Below are 22,395 nucleotides of genomic sequence, written 5' to 3'. Positions count from 1 at the left end.
AACTAAAATGTAGACCATGGAAATTCAATTCAACATGCACTTAACACAGCACTTCAAAGATGTCTTTCAGGTTATTTAAATTGACTCGTTTCAAACTTGCCTCTTTTAATTCATTTCTGCATGGATGTGTCACATGTTTGTGCATCTGCAATTCCTACAGTGCTGTAATCATGGCACCAAGAAAAAAGGTAGTCATGTGAGTCAGGGAAATGCTCTGTACTACAGCCCCCTTTTTGAGATTTACAATACATGCTAGCATATTAAAGATGCCACGAAGTATTATGGCAGAGAAATCTGTTTAACTTTTCTCTTTCTTTTCCTCTTCCAAAAATATTTAGTGAAATCTTTCCTCTCACATAATATCTATTAGAATTCCACAGATATATTTTTGAAAACACTAAAATGTTTATGCACACACACACACACACACACACACACACACTTTTGTATCAGTGGATTTAGGTACACATTCATTAAGTAAACTATTAGGGCTTACATGTACTATAACTCCATTGTGAAATTTGGCCTAATTTTTTTTTTTGGTGTTGTATGAGTTCCTTATATATTTTAGATAACCCCTTACTGGATGTATCACTGGCAAATATCTCCTATTCAATAGATTTTTTTTCATTTTGGTGGTTTTTTTTTTGCTGTGCAAAGCTTTGTAGTTTGATGTAGTCCCATTTATATTTTTCCCTTGCCTGAGAAGATATATCCAAAAAAATATTAATAAGGGTAATGTCAGAGTCTACTACCTATGTTTTCTTCTAGGAGTTTTATGATTCAGAGGAAAAATTTTCAATTTTTACCAGTTTTGTTTAAATACTTTTAAAACTTTCAACATTGTAATATTTTAAAACATTCTTTGCCAATATGCTGAATCAGCACTTCACGACATTTGGGTTTACAAAAAAAAGTCTTGGTTTAACTACTCATAAATTTTTCACTAATTAGTATTTCATGGAATTATGTTAAGAGCTTTTAGCAATTTCTTCACAGTTTGTTCATCAGCTTTCTGGTCTTAAGTATGCCAAAAAAATGTCTCTGACATTCTGGATTTGGGATTAAGTAACAAACTATTACATATTCAATTATCCCAATTCTTTACTGGATACTAGTTAATGTATTTTGATCCTAATGACATTTTCTTGCTTTGCTCCATAACTGATCCTAAAGTAATGTCAGGAGAAGCAAGGGTTATAATAGGGCATATCTACTCCATATGTTTGCTTCATTTGTTCAACCTGTGTCTTCTAACTGGGTTCCTAGGAAATGTGACCCTTGGAATTTAAGATTCTAGATTAGCTAAAGAATCCATAGTTTTTTAGAGCAGCTTATTACCAAGAAAAACTATAAATGCATTAAGGCAGGAGGGACAAGCTCACGATTTCCTGGAGTCTTATCCTTCTCCTTGATTACATCAGAACAGAAGGACTGGGTAGGCCACAAAGGTAACTAGCCATTATTTTCAAAACTTTTATACAAGAGGAATATTACACTGGGATTAATGTTCAAGGAAAGATAGGCATGGAACAATATTTTTAAAAATCTGATCATTAAATTAAAATGGCTTTAGTCTTTCAAAAGATAAGCTATTTGAATTTCTTGTTTTCGAAACAGAAACAATTCCAAACCTAGCCTCTAAGAATATCTGTTACATGCTTTTCTTTTTGCTTTGAGGGACTCGATAAAGGCACTGAAACATGAATTAGTCCCTAAAAGTATCTAATGAGTTTTGAGTGTAAACAGCCTATGTCCTTTCCTGAAGAAACTGAACTTCAAGATTAATGCCGCCTGAGTTCTCCATGCCCCTCAAGGGGAGAAGAAAAACAAACAGCAGCCAAAGACACATGCCCAATCTTCTCTATTGATGAACAGAGGTCATCTCACAGTTTCTTAAACTAAGTGGGACACTCCTTGGTTCTCAAACCACTGAAATTTGATTGTGTTACTAGAAAGTCTAGTTACCATGGCTCCAGACACATTCTGCCATGGGCTCCTTCTAAGGTTGTAAGAAGTTAATCTGTGAGACTGTGATTTTACCACCAGAATTTCTGACGTATTTAAAATTGCTTGGCTATTTTAGGGATAAGAAAATAAGTGGTATTGTGCATATTTAATTGGGTGGTCAATGATGTTATTAAAACTAATCGTTTAAGAGAAGTTCAAAAAATAAACTTCAAAAAGTGCCATAGGGTTATCCATATTTTCTTGATGTGACTTTTCTTATGCTTTTCAAAGTGATTATTCCAGTGCTTTTGAAGCCAATGAAGTGTTTTAATGCACTTAATCACAATAAGACATAAGAAAACAAATGCTATAATTAATATAAAAGAAATAAAATCCTAACCTACCTCGATATTTCTCCGGGCTTGGGTTGCATTTTTCTCCTGCTGGATGGGAATTAGAGGCAAACCTCCAATTTTGGGATTTTTGGTTATAGAACGTTTTCGTTCCTTTCCAGCTGGTGGCCGTATATCATTTTCATGCTGTGGAAACACAATTGCTTGCTGTTGGTGTGTGATTTTATTATGTGGTGTACACCATGTTATATGGTCACTTGACTCCTTTCCTATATATCCAAATAGAACGATCTGCTTTCCATGAGAATGTCATCTGTAATTATGATGCAACTCTGGTGGCAACATCGCTCAAAGAGGTAAAACTCTTAAGTGGACTGAGCTTTGAGGTCTCAGTTCAATTTCTAAGTTTCAAATACATGCCTTCTCTAACTACTTACCAAACCAAAAGGGGGGAAATATTTAAGAAAACTGGGAAATCTCTTTGTGAGAGAAAAATAACACACTTGTGTACATTTCTAGGCCTTATAATCAAAGTAACTATGCATTCGCATTTTCTCTACGATAGCCGACTTTAGTGTGAACATAATAATTTGACCTTATATACCCCAAGTCAATCTAAGGCATGTCTATCAGAAAAATTAGTCTTATTGTACGACCTTTTTCATCTAATTGAAGACCAAAAAAATACTACCTTGTACACAGAAATTTATACTGAAAATCATTGCATAATAGGGTGTGGCACATTTGTTCTCAAATTATTGACTATATATTCTGGCTACTGTGCAATTACAGATATGACTGGGAAAAAGTTAATTTTGCAACTATAGAGAGAACTATCCATAGGAAAAAATAAAAGCTCTTGAATCCTAAATCCTTGAGATATGCATATAAAAGTGAATCTACTCCTCAGGGTAGATTCATTTGTCAGAAGTTGGGAAAAGCAAACTGATTTTCAGACAACAATCTATTAAAGAAATACAGAATACCAACTATAAAACGAGCAGCTTACAGATGTTATAACGAGATGAAAAACACTTGGTAAACTATATAGCTAAATGCCTACTCTTATTTTCCACTACTCTTAAGATTCAACAGATTTTTGTTCTTATATTGCAGTTAGTGTTTTAATGTAGTATTTTATAGCACAGAATTCATTTCAACAAATGTTGACCTTATATAATAGCTAATTTACATTGAGTGGCATATGCTAGACTTTGTGCTTATCAATATACATATATTATCTCCTTTAATTCTCAATGATCTTACAGTGTAGGTCCTATTATTACTAGATAGCATGTAAGATCTGTCCTTGAATTTTAGTGAAGAATTTACTTTGGTTCAACAAATCTACCACAGTAGATTATGCAATATTTCAATCAGAGGGAAAGTTATAGGCTTCATAATATTATTTTTATGTCAAAGTCCCAAACTTGGTCAAAATTTTGATATTATATAATTAGGATGTTCCCAACATGTAAAGCTGAGAGAAAACTGGTTTGGAAGGAATTAGATAATCCTATGAATAATGCTTACACTTTTACTCAGATGTATCGTACAGGTACTAAATGATATTTTGAGGAACCAAAGAAAATGCATTTTTCAAACACTATTTCTTTTTCTGGCATGATAAACAATGCTGGGTATACTGGCTAATTAGTTTTCACTGGATTGATCCAAGAGGTATTTTTCCCCACAGCAACAATATTAGATCTAAGTTGTGACATTTATAGTTATGTGTCACTTCAAAAGTTACACTGCATGGATCATACAGCTGAGAATCACACTTTCATTATTATAACCAATGATCACACCTCAAATCTTCATTTCTGTCTCCTTTCTTTTCCCACAGCTTTTCTGAAGTATAAATGACAAAACTGTTATATCTAAAGTATACAATGTGATGATTTGATACATGTATAATATTATGAGACGATTTCCCTCCATCAAGTCAATTAACGCATTTATCACCTATTTACCTATTTTTGTTTGGTGAGAAGATTTAAGTTTTACTTTCTTAACTTTAAATTATACAATAGAGTGTTATCAACTATAGTCACCATGTTATACATTAGATCCTCAGACCTTAGTCACCTTATAACTTATAAAGTTTTGTACCTTTTTACCAATCTCCCTGTTTCTCCCAGCAATCACTTTTCCACTCTGTTTCTACGAGTTTGACTATTTTTTTAGACTCCACATAGAAGTGATACCATGCAGTATTTGTCTTTCTCTGTCTGGCTTACTTCACTTGGTATAATGCCCTCCAGGTTAATCCATGCTATTGCAAAAGATAGGGTTTCCTTCTTTTTTAAGGCTGAATAATATTCTGTTATATATATACACCACATATTCTTGACCCATTTATCTGTCAACACTTAGGTAGTTTCCACACCTTGGCTATGGTGAATAATGCTGCAATGAACACGGGTCTGCCACTCACTTTCTGACCCTGATCTCTTGTTTCTATCTAATCACAGCCTCATTTATCTACATAGCAATTTTCTTGATAGAATATTTTGTATCTATCACCTGCTTTTTCCTCTGTCCTCAACACTTCTTACTTCTTTTGCTTTTTTTTTCTGTTATACCTGACCTTCAAATTTGTTATGTCCCATGGCTTATTTGTCAATCATCTCTTTCCCCTCGTACAACTCCTCTCCCCTTCTCAGTCTCTCTCAATCTTACCCAAACCCTGGCTTTATATACAATCTAAGTACTGACTTCCCCCAAATCTACATTTCAGGCACAAACTTTCCTGGGTTTTTGATCCATACATCCGACCTGCTACTCAGCATATCCATTTGTATGTCTTATAGGCATCTCAAATTTCATGTGGCCAAAACAGAACTGTTTTTTTCTGCATCTCTGGTAATGCCACCTACATTTGCCAGTTCCCCAAGGCCAAAAAATTAGACTCTTCCCTTGATTTCTCCTCCTTTCAAACTTCTGTAGCCTATCAATCTTCAAGCCTTATTGGCTCTACCTTTAAATATTCTTGAATCTAAATACGTCTTAACAGATAACACTGTCATAACCCTAGTCTGAGCTTATTTTCTTCCACATTGCTGCTTTTCCTGCTTCCATCTTTGACCTCCCCTATAATGTAGCCTCAACAAAGTAACTAAAATTATTTTTCAATTAATATAAATCTGATTACATATCCTTCCCATGAAAACTCCTAAAGTGGGACTATATGATCTGTCCCATCTTCATCTCTTATCTACTCTCTCACATAAGCCTTCATAATGTTCATGGAATAAGCCAAAATTATGACATCTTGGGCCTTTGCTGGCCCCTATCCCCGAAATATGTCCCTCCACCCCACCCCTTACTGCATATCTGCATGACTCGCTCCTCCTTTCAGACACATCTCTCAGCTACTCAGAAAGGGATTCCCTGAGAACTTTTCTCAATTAGTGCCCTCCCATACCTCAGTCACGCTGGCTTTCCTTTCTCTTGTTTATTGTACTTATTCATTATTTTACTTTATCACACTAATATCTATTTGAAATTTTATCAGATTACTTTCTTCTTTCTTCTTTTATATGTACTAATTGAGCACATACTTTATAAAGGGCATTGGGTTCCATGATGCAGATTACATTTGGGTCTAATAAGACTGACAGAGTCCTTCCTCTCATGGAGTTTACATTGTATTAGGAAAGACAGGAATGGAAACTAAATACACAAATGCTTTTTAATTAGTGTTACAATGTTGAAACACAGGATGTCAAGTATTCCCACAGCCTAAAAGTCTCATTGGAAAATGGGAGTGTTTCTGAGAATGTGATATGTAAGCTGCAACCTAGAGGACTTCTGAGGCCGGAGTCAGGATGGGGATGGATGAGAGAAAAGACTTCTAGGCACCAGAAAGACTAATTGTAAAGGACACTTACTGTTGATTTGTGGGTATGTGTTGACATATAAATTAACATTTGCTATTTTCCTGTTTCCTTATGGAGGTGAGCCATTAAGTCCTTAAATTCAAAAGGAACTCTATGTTTACATGAATCCTAAGAAATGGAATGAACAAAGGAAAGGAAATCAGGCTGAATCTCTGGGGGCAAGACAGCAAAGGATGATGAGGAGGGAAGAAATAACCTGGTCTTGTGAGCAAGCTCTGCTTCCTGGCTTTTTATACCTTTGTTTTCAACTACAGAGTCGACTGACTCCAATTATTAAAACAAAAAAATCAACTTAGATGCACCATGAACAGAAAATGTAACAGTTTTCAACTGTGGTCCCAACTTTACTAAAATATTTCAAATCTTAGTTTTTAATGTAGGACATGAATATCTGAATTTTTAATCAGTCGCACACACAAAAAGAAAAGTCACAAAAAAGTTAGCAACCAGTCTTTTTTTGTAAATATATTCCCAGGTAGTAATAGCAGCATTGGGCTGAGAAGAACAGTGTTTATTAACCACTGGAGAGGTTAATTAAATGAACACAGAAAAATGGTTTTCAAAACAAATGACCAGATTTGGGGGTGAATTAACTTCTCATTTGTAAGAGAAACAGGGAAGTACATCTTCAGTAATAAAGAGTGGCAACTTAATCGTTACCAGTGAATGTCAATGTTCTTGTGGGAAGCATTGCTGGGAATTCAGCCAAAGTTGGGGAAAAAACCAATTCTATTAATGAGACTACTGAAACTTCCCCGAAAGTGAGTCCTCCATGGAGGAGACTGAATGGGGAATTGAGTAGATGGGTTTGCCTCTGGCACTTCGGGGTTTAAAGCACTAACTTAATGTATGGTCTTGAGTAAATGATGGAACCTTTGTTAACCTTCATTCCCTCATCTATAAGCAATGCCATGCATGGTCTGTTGCAAGGAATATGGGAGTTAACTCTTTGAAGTACCTAGAACATTATAAGTATTAAAGAAATGTGGGTTCCTGTCCTTGTTTCTGGATTGGCAGGGGTGGGGAGAATAGGAGCTCACAAGAAAAACAAAAGAGAAAACAGCACACTTTGCTAAATGAAGATCAGTGTGGGACTCCGGCAGGATGGCAGTTTAGACAAGGCCTCGTTTCTTATCCTATTGTCTTGAAGCAATACACCTCTCCTAAGCTTAGGAGCTGCTGGGCTGGCTAAAAAGAAGCTTCAACAAAGAAAGTAAACTCTCTTACAAAAGAGCAGTCGATAAATCTGGATTCTCATCTATTAAAAATATACAAATGAGAAAATAAAAGTATACGCATAGAACTCATTAAATGTTACCAGAAAATCACCACCAATCTAACATTTCCTATAAGCCGTTATTACACTTCCCTAGACAGCTGAAACAGGTATCATACCTGGGCAATAAAGACACTGGACATCCACTCCATCTGAGTTTGTAAACTATCACAACACAGGTGCCTGCAAAACAAGGTTTATAAAATACATAATTCAAGAAGACAATGCACTATTCTCCAGTGTATCTGTTTTGGTGATTATGTGATCAGAAACCCCTTTGGGTTTCTCCGATTAATAATTTAATGCAATCAAAATGGGAGCATTTCAGTACAAGTTGCTTCAGGCTTCTGTTAAGTATATAATATTAAAATAATAGTGTAAATATACTACTAATTTAAATATGCTAGTTTAAATAAAATATATCTAAATGTTTTGATAACTGCTGAACAAAAATTAGCAATATTTTTGGAAAGGTGGAAAAGTCAATGTCATTTGCTTTCTCAGGTGCATGATGGTGAACTATTTTTCCCCAGAAACTCCGAGCCTGAGAAGAGAAATATGTGCATGTTTTCTTAACAGCAGATGTAAAAAAAAGTCTAAGACAGTCTCTATCATTATGATAAACATTAAAACTCACAAGACTCATGAAAAATAAATTAAATAAAAAACCATTGCATGTCCAACAACACTGATTCAGTAACTTTTTATTGAAAACCTATACATAACAGAGATCTTACCCTCAAGGTTCACATAGTCCATGAGGGAACCCAGACATGTAAACAAATAAAACACAGTGAGAAAAAAAGAAAGCTGAACACACAATAGAAACAGCACACTTGGGGATGAGACAGAGGCTATTTCCTATAAGATGAAAATTTTTTGACTGATGTTAAAATGAGAAAATGGACATTTTAATGTTAACTACATTTTTTGTATTCCTCTATTAAAAACAATTTAGAAAAATGCTAAAATTTCTGAAATATTCTTGCTTCTTTCATTAGATTCTCATAAAGACATTGTCCTTTCCCATTACCAGTACAAGAAAACTCTTCTCTACAAATCATTTTAATTGCACACCCATGTGTACAAAACGCTGTAGATACAAAGAAAACATAAATAATAATTAGAGGTGAGTGTTATTTCATACGACTTTTGGGGCATCTGAGCTACGATTTGAATGAAGGATAGTTGAATCTGCCAGATCAGGAAGAGAATGGGGAGATAAGGGAAGGGAGCAGCATACAGTTTAGAAGGCAACTCATATATTAAACATGTAGATATGAAGCAGCAAGGCATGTCTGGTAAATTAAAGACACATTGTTTTATTATTAAGTAAAAAGGAAAAGTCGTGGGGATGAAGCTGATGGAACCCATGCCAACAATTCTGTAGTTTATCCTGTAGGTAACAGGATTCACAGAAGAGTTTTAAAGCAGGAAAGACACATAATAAATTTAGAAAGTCTCTTGGGTGGCTGAGTGGAGAGTGTACTAGAAGATAAAAGCAAAGAAGGCATTAAAAAGAACACTTAGGACTTCTAGAATGTTTCAGGCAGATGAATGAAGGCATGGCCCCGAGGATACAGGGGTGTGGGTGAGTCGGAGAGCTACTGAAGAGACACATCTGGTATGCTTTAGTGACTGATTACACACAGGCAGCTGAGAGAGAGGAGACTTGTAGTACAACCTCTCAGGAGAGGGGCTACATCCTGGTGACATCAAGTGAAAAAAAGTACATATATGGAAAGAATAGGTTTGAGACCAAGATTTTTTTTAAACTGAGTTTTGGCTAGTTCTTATCCCTTATTTAAACCTGAATTTTGCCTGCTTATCCCATAAAAACTGAGATTCAACACTCATATAATAACTAGGAAGAAATTAGATGTAGTGTCTCTTAAGAGACATTGGCGAATAAGGTAAATGGGATTGAAATGGACCTTAATCCTGAAGCAAATCTATTTTCCTCTTCTTAGACAAAGTATTGAGAAAAGATTTTAATGTCACTTAGGTGAAACTTTCTGTCTGTAGATCTGCCAAATCACAACATTATTCATTTACTGAAGTTATCATCAAAATATCAAATCCCAAACTGCCAGTTGTTAACTTACCAGTGATGTTTCTCAGAATATGCTGTCAATCCCCAACTGCGTCACAAGGGAAAAAATAAAGCACATACATATTAAAAATGATAAATTTTACAAAACTAGAAAACAGGATCAGATGTTAAACCCTTTCCCGTTTAGGAAAAAAAAACTGCAGCTCGCGTAGGAATGTTGTTTTTTAGGATATGACATTTTCAGCGATTGAACTACTATAAAAGAATGCTATAAACAGAATGATGTCATTTGTTTCCAAAGACTATTGATGTACTAGAGTGACGTGAAAATAATAAAAGTGAGGTATTTCATGGCAAACTTTAGGGGTAAGGTTAAGACTGTAATCCGCAGGTTATCTCGGGGCAAATAGGAAAAGAGTTAAGGAGGTGATATTTATTGGTGAGAATGCATAACAGAATTGATACTCTCAAGTCATGATTCAATGGTTATGATTTATCTAGAGGCAAATGATAAATGTTCAGGGATTTGGCTACAAATTTAAATATGCAGAAGGGAGACAGAGGGAAGGAGCCTTGTGATGTCATCAGGCATGGGGGAAATCTCTCAGAAGATATTCTTGGCTGAGTAAGGGCCGACATCCAGGAAAATGGCTAACATGAGATACACAACGGCCTGCTGATATTGTGAGAAATTAAAAAATATGCCAATTGCTACACAGATATATATGTGCTGGACTTAAAATTAAGCATGGAGGCAAAAGTGAGAAAATTTTAAGTAACAGAATCTCAAAGTTCATTAAAATGATATTTCATGCGACAAGTGCAAATACAAACATTAATTAGCTAATCAAAGTAATTTGTGATAAGAATGGTATAAATCAAATGCTGTGTTGAGTCAAGTGTTAAAGAGGAACATGATGTATAAGAGGATTCTACTTCCTCTCTACCATCTATGTGCTGTGAATTTACTGCCAAATTTGGCAAAGCAAAATGGGCAAATTATAGAGCCAGGAACAAGACATTCTAAAAGCCAAGCATCAGGAGTCTAGAAGGCAGCATCTACTGTCCTGTGTGTAGACTTACTTGAGACATTCCTTATGTCCTCAGGTTGTGACTGAGTAAGGAACAGGATATAGAGAAACTCGTGTGTTTCCCAATGAACAGGGCCTTCTGGGGATTTATTTTACAAAAGGGTCATGCAATCACTCAAGAGCTCGACTTCAGTGGGAACATCATCCCTCATCTACCCACACAGGTTCTCCTGATCTGCCAATCGGTCCTCTGGCAACTTAAGGAATCTATCTAAGCTTAATTTATAAGAAGTTAGACTAATGCCACTGATCCCTAAATCCTTTAACAGTCTTTCCCCATAACTTTTCAACCACCCTTCACTGTCAAGGTTTACCTTGTTGGAGGCTTCATTTTCTTTTTCACTCCAAGATAAAACTTCATTGAACTGAGAGAAAACATTTTGTCATATTTACTACTCTGTAAGAAAAACGAAATTATAGGTAATTAAACAGATTTTTATAAATATCCTTATATTTGGCTTGAATGTTAATGATTGAGTTTAGAATTGTTTAGTTTCTCCACTGTTTTAGAAATAACAAGTTTTAAAATATTGTTTTGATTACAATGTTATTAATTGAAATAATTTTGGATATATATGTATGCTGATATATGTGTGTATATGTGTATTTAAACACACACACAATAATCCTGTACTCAAAATACCTGGGACCAGATGTATATTGGAACTGATAATTTTTCATATTTTAAAAATACAATGTATAAGCAAATGTATAAACACACCACTAATATTATCTGGAGCAGCATCCTGTATTCAAATATATTCATATTTCCATATTAAAATGCATGACATTTCATATAATGTGAGCTAAATAAAGGCTATAAATATAGACTGAATGTCTGTATCCCCCAAATTTATACACTGAAATCTAATCCCAAATGTGATGGTGTTTGGAGGTGGGGCCTTTGGGAGGTCATTAGGTCATGAGGGTGGGGCCCCATGAAAGGGGTCGGTTCCTTTATAAAAAGGGTCCAGAGAGCTAGCTAGCTCCTTCTCTTTCCTCCATGTGAAAAAAGAAAGAGAAGCCAGCAGTCTACAACCTAAATTAGGCCCTCACTGAACCTGACGGCGCTGGCACACTGATCTCGATGTCCGGCCTCCAGAACTGTGAGAAAATTCCTGTTATTTATAAGCCACCCAGTCTATGTATGGTGCTTGGTTACAACAGCCTGAACTAAGACAAATATCTTCATGTTGGTTTGGGTCAGGCTTTACGTTGCGATTTCCTATACTTTTTGAATTTCAGAATTATAGAAAACATACTATGAACCTATATGGGCACATACTGAACTATCTCAAATATCCATCCATGTTAATGAAAATTTTCACTAATTCATGTAAGTAGACTAAAAAGAAATTTACATACATTTGCTTTACATTAATTATACATTCTCCATACATATCCCGACCTATTTGTGAATAATATTCAAAAAAGTTTTAGTCCTCGAATATAGACCATAGACCAATTTAGTCCTCAAATATAGAAAGTTGTCTAACAGAAGCAAAACTTAAATCATTATAATTTAAAAAATACCAAACCACACATATTATTTATCCTTAGATACCCAGAAATAGATTTTATGAAGATAATAGCCATGGAAATAATTATTAATAAGTAGTCCCCATAGCCTCAAAATTCTCAAAAAATTTTCTTGTTTTAAACTGGCAGGCAGATAGCTTTTATAACTCAGATCCAGGGCTAAGTATCAGAGACCTGGGTGAAAATCTGTATTGCTACTTACTAGTTTGTGACCTCATATTCTCTTGGCCCTTATTTCTTGTTTGTAAACAGGGATAATAAAAATATTGACTCTCTCATTGGGTTATTATTAAGATTAAATGAGAAAGTAAAGGGTTACTGTGAAGGATTATTGTACAGATTCAATTTAAAAAATTACTAAAAGGGTTTAGTCTAGTAATTGGCATATAGTAAGCATGCAGGAAATTATTACAGCTATTATTATAAATTTAAAACACATTGCTTCATAGAAATTGCAATATAGATAAGGTGTTAGGATCCTAAGACAATGCACAAAAGCCTATTTAGCAAATATGAAGCTCCAATCAGTACTAAGTTCCATAAAACAAACTCTTACTATGAAATCTGTTCTTTATGAAAGCAGCCAAATTTGAAAAGAGTGGAAAACATGTTTATAAAATAAAAACTTGGTTTCCATGGAGAATACAGGTTAGAAAAATATAGAGGAAATATAGAGGAAAAAACAAGCAGGAAAAGGATCAGGAATTATACTTGGGTGACCGATGACCCCTGTGGCAGCCTAGAATTTACATGGTGGATTTACTCCTAGTCACTATTATTAATGTTTGTTCTTATTATAATGGTAGATAATTGAAAAAAATTTTTCTTGGATGTTTTTCCCTTTATAGCTAGATTTCTAGAAATGGAATCACTGGGTCAAAGATTAAGAACAAAGTTTTGGCTAAAATGATAGGGACATTCAGTTAAATGTATATTCATGTATTTGCTATCAATTTTCTGCTTTGATTTGGTCAACAATTTATCCACATCTTATTTGTTTCATTAGTTATTTACATATTAAACATGAAATTGCTTTGTCTTTTTAATTTTTAATTGAAATATCTACCCAAATTGCTGTTTGCCTTAATTTTGCTGTTTACTTAATTACCTGGTCATATAGCTTAAAGGATTGCTATTTTTAAAGTCTTGATTTTTTTTTTGTCAATCCGGAAGGATATTTTATATACAGTATAGATAAGAATTTAACTGAAATTTTATGTTAACAATTTTCCCAACCCTACTTATTAAACAAACTTTTCTTCAGACATGGATTTATGGTTGCATATTTGTCAAAAACAAATTGTGATATATGCAATTAAGGATTTTACCTGACTTCATGGCACCATTGCTATCTCTGTTCATTTTTATGCCAGGATCATATTATGCAAGCTATTTTCATTTTATTATACATATTAATATTTAGATGGAAAATACTTCACATTTATTTTACTTTTTATGCCCCAAAACATTTTGCATGTATTCTTAATTGTTTACCCTTTGAGATGAATTATCAAATCATTTTTGCCAAGTTTTAAAAATTATTCCCTTTGGGATTTTGAAAAAAATTAAAACCTATAAACCAATATTAGTATACTTTACATGAATTTTATTTCAAGAAGTAAAGTTCAATAGTTTTATATAAACCTCTGCTTCTTGTTAATGTCATTTTCTGGTAGTTCGTATGTTTTGACTTTTTATGCCAACTGAGGACTGGTTTTTGAGAAGTGATTTTTCTTAGTTTGCTACTTTACTGAATGTTAATGAATTTGAACTATCTAATGCAGAACAGTGAGATAGCATTGTAAAGTAGTAAGTGTCCCATTCAGGAAAGAATCAAGGAGAAGAGAACTTAAGAACATGCACAGCAGAGGAGACTCCTGGCCACCTTTTTCAAAAGTTAAAACAGATTACAACTGAAATTAACATCCCTCCTCAAAGACTGCTGTTCCCTCAGACATAGCCCCAACTGAGGCAGCAGGTTAGGGTAGGAGGCAGCAATTCCGGCAGTGTGGGTAAGATGGGACTTGACTGAGAATGAGAAGCTCTATGCCTGAACTAGGCAGTCCTCCTTCAAGAAGCCATTGCTGAGTAAGTCTAGGATTGCCTACATTTTGAAGCACTTTCGGTAATAAATTGAGAGTCTGAAGTCACACAACTGATTCCCAAGCCCCTCCTGACTTGTAAGCTCATTACTTTATACCATATCCTGCCCCCACCTCCTTGCCAAAAAAGAGGATAGAATTTGAGAGATCAGCAATGGTGGAAAGAAAGCTTTTTTAGTTTCAATCTTTCAACTGAATATGCATAAAGAGGAACTATAAGGATCCTAATGGAAACTTCTATAAAAAGAAACCTCATTTGGCAAGAAAACTTTACTGTTGGCTTATTACAACTCTTTTTTGGGATGTGTATTTTCTGAAGAATTTTTCAAAAAGTTTAATATGCTGGCATGTTATGAAGTCTCTAATGTGTTCCTTTAGGTAATATATTTGAAAATAAAGTTTTTAACAAAGCCAATTAGTGTGCTTAAAAAGTTATTCTTGTGGTTAAAAGGAATTTACTTATTAGTGTATGCAACTTTTAACGACCCCCCCTTACCCATTTGCTTTTTTCACACCATTAAGAGTATAATGGTAATATTCTCCGAAACTTCTCACCTTTTATGTAAATCAAGTCTGAAAACATTTTAATTAACATTTTCTGTGCAGGGAAAATTCTCTAAACAAAATATATCTTCCCCTGTGTATTAGTCTAATTTGTTGTTAATGAGCATTCATAAATTATCTCTAATTAACACCAGTCTCTTTAAGTACATTTTCCAATTTGCAATTTTTACTCTCTCTAAGTAAATCATTTTCTAAATATATACAAGCACATATATATTAACGGCAATTGTCCAAACCAGAACCAAATATTTATTCAAGTTTAGGAGATTGTTACTATTGGTTATTTACTAAAAAATCATTTGAAAAGTTAACATTGCCAATGATTCAACCATTAATATTAACAGGGACAGACATGAAAAAGTATCCGGCAAAATAAATTCATATGTTGAAAATAGTAGTTGAGCTTAAAGGAAAACAGCAGGTCTCTCATCTGCTTGTCTTAATGTGCAAATTACAGTATCGGTTGCATTAATTTATTCCAACAGACGTACAAACATAACTTTCAAGCACTTAGTAGACTATAATTCCATAACCTGAGGTCACTGTGATAATAAATGTGTTCAATGTCCTTAAAGAGCATTGTCTAATATTGTATGATCTCACTTATATGTAGACTCTAAAAAAGTCAAATTCATAGAAGCAGAGTAGAATGGTTGCCAGGGGCTCAAGGGAGAGGAGGATGCAGAGATGTGGGTCAAAGGGTACAAAGTCTGTTATGCAGTATGGATAAGTTCTGGAGATCTAATATACAGCATGGTGACTATAGTTAATACTGTATTATACACATGAAATCTGCTGAGAGTAGATCTTAATTGTTCTCATCACACACTCACAATAAATCTATGTGAGCTAAAAGATATGTTAATTAGCTTGATTGTAATAATCACTTCACAATGCATATGTATATCAAACCATGTTGTACGAGGTAAATATATATAATTTTTTTTTGCCAATTATATACCTCAATAAAGCTGGGAGAAAGTTATTTCAAATGTCAGAAAAAGCACTTTTTCAGAGAAGCTCTCAATATTATCACTGTCTACCAGTTTATATGAATTACTTTAGATTGAGCAGGATTACCCTTTCAAAGATATATAAGTTCTTAAAACATATTCCGTTAACGCATATGAGATTCCTTGTTTCATTTACAAAAACAAATCCATAGGAAAAAGACACTTCTCCTGGAACTGCCTTCCCTGTGGTAGATTTTAAAATTGACATCAGCTTGGGGTGAACGCTATAAAAAACTGAATTGTATGGATTGTCATATTTGAAAATATTTGGTATTATTTAAATGAAAAAGACTTACTCTCTTTAAATGACATTCTGTCAGCAAAAAACACCTCACTAAAACATTACAAAATCATTGTTTATTAAGTCCCTACACAGAGCCTTTGGACTCAACATCTGGGAATGAATTCTGACTCTGTCACTTACAGGCCATGTCATCTTGGGCAAGTTATGTAATATCTTGGTAGGCTCCATTTCTTAATCTGTAAAGTTGAAATAATAATAGTACCAATTTCATAAGGTTAAAGAAAAAAATGGGATAATCCAAATGAACTGTATGGAACTCTGCTTTCCATAGTCATCCCTTGAATGTTACTTGCTGCTATTAAGATTGCGCAGCCGTTACTACTACTACTGACTGCTAGTTGTTTGCAGCCACCTGCTGCTGCTACACAATGAAAGTCTCCATTCCTTAACAGGACTAAACATTTCAGGTTGATAATTTTAAATATCGTAAGCAGATATACAACTGCAAAAGTGACCCTAAACCAACATATTGTGTATACAGAAGGGTGGGGATTAAAGAATTCAATGTAATAAAGATCAAGGTGGTGACCCGTTGACAAAAAACAAATTTCGATCAGATTCAGATCTAGATGGCTAGAATAATCAGCTGTGAAATCTAGCATTTACTTTCGTGGACACAAACTTACATGTTCATGAACCTGAAAATCGGATGTGTTCGGTTCATATAACCGAAATTCTTATGTGCCTTAATTCTGCAAAGTTCACTGTTCCCCTACTGAAAAAACTGAAGAATGATAATAAATTATAACATCATTTGGTACCCACAGATTCCTTGCTGAGTCTGTTAGATGGGATAACAAAGTGGGAGTTCAAGCAGCAGAGATAATACCGATCTCTTAATAGAGGGATAAGGGCTGCGGATTTCAGTACTGTGTTACTAGCCTCCTGTCTGGACATTACACTGTCTTTGAAAAAAGTGAATGTGAGATGTATACACAAAGTAGGAAGGCTATGAAGATTTATTTATGCCCACATATGCAAGCGTCCTTGCTGGGGATATATACAAGGAAAGCGGTCAAAGCATATGGAGAGCTCAGAAATGGAGCCATAGAGCTTTGGGAAGCTGCCTAACAACGTTCTTCATAACATTAACAGACGTTACTCGCCTGGTTTTTCTTTGTACGACTCCACGACAGAATATAGTGAAGGGCCACACAAAGTATGCAAGCAACGTTTACTCAAGTGGATTTTATAATTCAATATAACGAGGCCTAGAGACATCTAGGTGTCTAGTCCTGCTGTCAGTCTACATTTAAAATCGCGTGGCTATTGCTTCAATCTCAAGGAAGTAGAAGATGTTACTGTATACATCCGTGTATCTCCTACCCAAAACTAGGTAGAGAACATTTATTTCTATCCTAAGAAGTATGCTACTGACTCACTGTCTTCGCAATTCCACAGCAAATGTTCTCCACACCCCAGGCAAACACTTTCTAACTCATATCACCATTAATGGTTTTACCTGACCTTAGACTTCTCGTGGATGGGCTCAAATGGTACTATTTTGTGTCAAGCTTCTTTTGCTCAACAAGAATCTGAAGATTCATCCATGTTGTGGCATGCATTAGTATTCACTTATTTACCGCTGAGCCGTATTCCAGTAAATGAATATATCATTCTCCTATTGATGGACACTTGGAAAATTTCCAGGCTGCAGTGTTTATGAATAAAATTGCATATGAACATTCTTGAACAAGTGCTTTTGTGGACATGATACCTAGGAACACAGTTGCTGGGTCATGGGGTAGATGTACTAATAACCTTAGCAAAAAACTGAAACAGTTCTACACAGTGATTGTGTGACTTTTACCCTTCAACTAGCAATTTATGAGAGTTAGTTAATCAAAATCCTTGTCAACATTAGTTGACTAAAATCAACTAAAATGACTTAATGTAAGAGTCATTTTAGTTGATTTTAGTCAACTAAAATAGTATCTCAGTTTTAATTTGTATTTATTAATTGCCATTAGCTAAACTCAAGCCACTTTTGCCTTAGATCTTAGATCATCGCACATTCTCTTAATTTTATTGATTGACATACTGATTTATATGCTGGTTTACGTAACACATTTTAGACCTTTCTTCAGGACTTAGGTCATTCTCTGCCCTCCCAAAATGTGAGGTGGTCAAAAAGGCCACAGATGGAGTTCTTTACTGTGTCCTGCCTGAGTACATTAATGTTATGTCCCAGAGGCTGAAAGAAATCATTAGCTTACTATGCATTTTATTGACTACAGAGAGCTGACAGAAGTATAAAATAATGTTAACACCCACACAAAAATGTTTATATATTCAAATACTACATAGTCAAATACCTTCAGATCCTTGTAAAGAAAGAGATATCCATCACGTAAAACACAATACCGTTCTTGAAACTTATTTCCAGACAGTATTTTAGAAGGTTCTTCTTTGATTTTCAAGGTTCCCTCTTTGATACTTTCCAGGGCTCTCCTCTCTGTAAAGTACATTGTAAGTTAGGTACATTTTCATTTATTGGGAACAGAACATAAAACATTTCTCTATTTTCAGTTTCGATAATGTAAAGTAATAACATGTTTCCTACCATTAAAAAACCTACAGCTAATTTCTGAGAATACCATGTGTGAGGGGAGTGTTGGACAAGTCATAGATCCACTAACTAGATCTATATATAGCCCTGTCTACACTATCCAAATAGCTAATGGGTAATAATACTTAAAATGTGGTCATTTTCAACTGAAGTGTACTGTATGTATAAAATATACACCAGATTTTAAACTTAGTACAAAAAAAGTCAAAATATCATAATTTTATAATACTGATTACATGTTGAAATGATTATATTTTGGATATGTGCATTTAAGTAAACTATAATAGTGAAATTAATTTCACCTGTATATATTTACTTATTTTAATGTGGCTACTAGGCAATTTAAAATTATATAATCAACTTACAATGTGTTTATTTTTAACAGTTCTCATATATAAACAATGCAAAAGTAAAGAGGGAAACCTTTCCTGAATTTCTAACTCAGGAATCTAGGAATTCTTAAGGCATTAGAGAAATTACTGTACTTACTAGGACTTTTATGAAAGAGGTAAGGGTAAAAAAGCAAAACTACTAAAGTAGAGCATTTAATTAACAATTATATTTTATATACAATAGTATTAGTGTTCCACACTTAGAAATCATTTTAATTCTATTAAAAAATACTTTTTGATAAGAACACCAAATTTGTATTTCTATACATTTGAGGCATAAATTTATCAATATAAATCATCTAAAATATTTTCCTCAAAATGTAGACAATTAGCTGCCTACCTGAGAACTAAAAAATTATGAAAAGGGGTCCTGAAGCCAAACAGATATGACATTATCATTATGATGTTAATTTCTGTTTTTCCTGTGAAAAGGCAGTGATGACACATCCTGCAGATTGTTGTGGCCCACAGATAATGTCCACAAAAAATGTGGGGTCTTTTAATTGGAAAAACTCCATCAGGACTAGGACCTTTAGCAACCTCATAGTATTAAGATGATACAATTTAAAAATATTCATGCATAGTTTTGAAATTTATAAAATAACTCGAATGAATTTAGAAAGAACTCTTAGTATTAAACCTAATAATCTCTTGGTTTGGGAAAAACCTTTACTTATACAGAAAAAAAATATACAGATGTTCATAATTATAATTAGATAAAAGATAGTTTAAAAATAGAAATAGTTCCTTATAATGCAAATGTGAGCACAGAATGACTATCTGGAAGAGAAATTCCCAGGATTAATCACATCACTTATCCTAACCACAAACAAAGGTAATTAACAAACCCCAGTGATTTTCATGACACACATACTGGCCACAGGTAACATTCTTTTACTAAAGCTTCTTCTTAGGTAGTTTGTGACTTTATAAAATAATTTCTGAATAACATACTGCTAAAATTGTCCTATGGTACAAATTAATATTCAATTCCATAAAGATATATTTTATAGCTAAATACTATTTAAATTAAAAAATAACATTTTTCCAATTAAAAGACTTGAAAGACGTTTTAATAGAATTAGAAGAGCAAGGGAAAAAAATAGCATTACCTAAAACTAGTATTCAGAGAAATTCATATTACATCTATAATTCATTTCTTCATAAATTATTGAGGATTTAGTATGTACTTGGAAGTAGTAATATGCGTCAACCAGATGGAGATGGTCTCTGCTCTTGCAGTGCAGTGTTAAATAACAGTTAAACATGAGCTAACAAACAATGAACGCTGTATATCCTGAGAGAAGGGCAGTAAGCAACATAGAAAATACTGGGTGGGCTAGTGATTCAGCTGATTTAGAATAGGAAAGTAGAAAAGGCATTTATAATATTGTTGGTTTAGAAATAGGTAAAGCATTTTTAAAAGCATTAAATTACTATGAAGTGTGCGATAGATATTACATATTGCTTAAGCCAAATTCTATTTATACCTTCTGACTGGACACTTTTCATTTAGAATTTTGTACAAATTAATAAACCTTTCAAATTTTAGTAATAATCTCATGTCCAGTGTCTAGGTAAACCACTCATTGGTCAAAGAAAAACAGGCTTAGGGAAAAGATACTGTTTGTGTCTCTAGTGCATAGTGCTGATCTTCATTTTAATAATCATCACATGTAACTGAGTAGTTTAGCTAAAGCTGGGAGCATACACTATAAATGAACTCAGGAGGGAGGCTCTGAGAGGAATATATGTTGAGGAGTGAAGAAAAAAAGAACTCTGAAATATGAAATTCTATGATAAAGTTGAGAATTTTAAAGAATTTCTAAAACCTGTCACAACTAAATTTGTCTGCTCTAAAAATGTAAAATAAGTAGAAAAATTACCCACCACTTAAGGGACAAAATGAAGCAACATACGTTGGGGGACATCGTGTGTGACTCAGTGTGTAACAAAATGAAGGTTATGAATTAAATGGTTTCCAATAATTCACTTTCCCGAACTTTGCCAGTATCGCTTGGTCCCTCAACTTTGGGGTACTCACTCTTATATTTCCACTTCCTCCACCTCATCCTAGGCAGAAAGTCTATTAAGCTCCCTTGTTCCTGAAGAATCTGGTTCAGTACAAAGTTCATGCCAGCTGTGTCCACCATGCCTGCTGCCCAGACCTTGTCCAGGTTTGAGTTCAACTCTAGTATGTCAGGATTCCAGTTTTATACACTGCATGTCCCTTTTGATCTGGAGTTCAACTTTCTTCTACTCAGATCTTTTCAGTGGGATCTCTGCTTTATTATTCTCGAGATTCTGGCCAGAACTCCTATCATGTCACTGTTATTTCTAATGCTACATAAGCAGTTTTCATAGCCACACCCCTTGCTATAGTCATTCAATATCCCTCTGATCCAATCAAAAAGAATGAGTTCATATATCATATGGTCCGTGCTATAAATTGTAGCCATGATGTAATATAAGTAACTACACATGGAATACTTCTATGTAATAAGAATTTTTAAAAAACGGGCACACCATGTATATTTGCTTTAAATTGAAAAATGAACCAGCTATAGTACATAATTAATGTACTAAAAAGAAGCCATTAAGTAAGTGACTTGGGAAACCACCCGATTTTTTTTTTATATAGTATAATAAATCTGAAGATTTAATGCACGCTCAAAGCACCTAACTCCTTCATAGAAAGATTCTGGGGTATATACTACTATGCACAATTTCATTTACTACCCTTTTGTCTTTCGTTTCAATCAAATTCCACCACAATGTTATCTCTGGGGAATCATAAACCCCTCTTCCTTCTTGGTGGTTGCTAGGATAAGGCAGGCTCAGCTGGGGTTTAGTGAGGGGTCTTTATAGGTAACACTGGATGAGAAAACAGATAAGTATTCTTAGTCATATTGTGTTGTATTGTTTTAATTAGAAAAGCCCTTAAAAAAATGTATGTATGAACCCCCCAAAAAAAAAATTGCCACATTTATTTAAATAGAACAGACATATATTACTGGGACAATAAAACTAATATCCGCCCTCGCAAAGTTTTTCTAAACTATTTGAAAACCTCGAGTTCTTATATAAATACAATAATTTCCAACTAGGCATCTCTAATCCCAATAAAATAACTGATATAAGGAGGAGGTGACAGGATCTTGGGAAGGAGAGGCAGAGAGAGACAGACAATACTTGTTGGCACCTAGCAAGCTGAACGTTACCTCTTATTTAATTAATGGAGGACAGACATTCTTTTCGGTACTGCAGAGTCTGTACTACGCAAT

General features: G+C 34.3%; 1 protein-coding gene across 2 annotated transcripts in view; it reads right to left on the bottom strand.

Annotated features, from left to right (window-relative positions):
• The window catches only part of ARAP2 (ArfGAP with RhoGAP domain, ankyrin repeat and PH domain 2), a 157,461-nt gene that overhangs the window by 2,419 nt on the left and 132,647 nt on the right, over positions 1 to 22,395 (bottom strand). For both annotated transcript variants that reach the window (XM_039848861.1, XM_039848862.1), the window contains 5 exons: positions 18,466 to 18,605; positions 10,943 to 11,025; positions 9,590 to 9,625; positions 7,604 to 7,667; positions 2,355 to 2,489 (listed from right to left, as the gene is read on the bottom strand). In XM_039848861.1, coding sequence (XP_039704795.1) covers positions 2,355 to 2,489; positions 7,604 to 7,667; positions 9,590 to 9,625; positions 10,943 to 11,025; positions 18,466 to 18,605 — 458 coding nt within the window. The remainder of the gene's footprint in view (positions 1 to 2,354; positions 2,490 to 7,603; positions 7,668 to 9,589; positions 9,626 to 10,942; positions 11,026 to 18,465; positions 18,606 to 22,395) is intronic.

Source organism: Pteropus medius, unplaced genomic scaffold (genome assembly GCF_902729225.1).
Source record: "Pteropus medius unplaced genomic scaffold, Ma_sr-lr_union100, whole genome shotgun sequence".
In the NCBI taxonomy this organism is placed as follows: Eukaryota; Metazoa; Chordata; class Mammalia; order Chiroptera; family Pteropodidae; genus Pteropus; species Pteropus medius.
The sequence above is the reverse complement of the archived record's forward strand: the minus strand, read 5'-3'. Positions and strand labels throughout refer to the sequence as shown.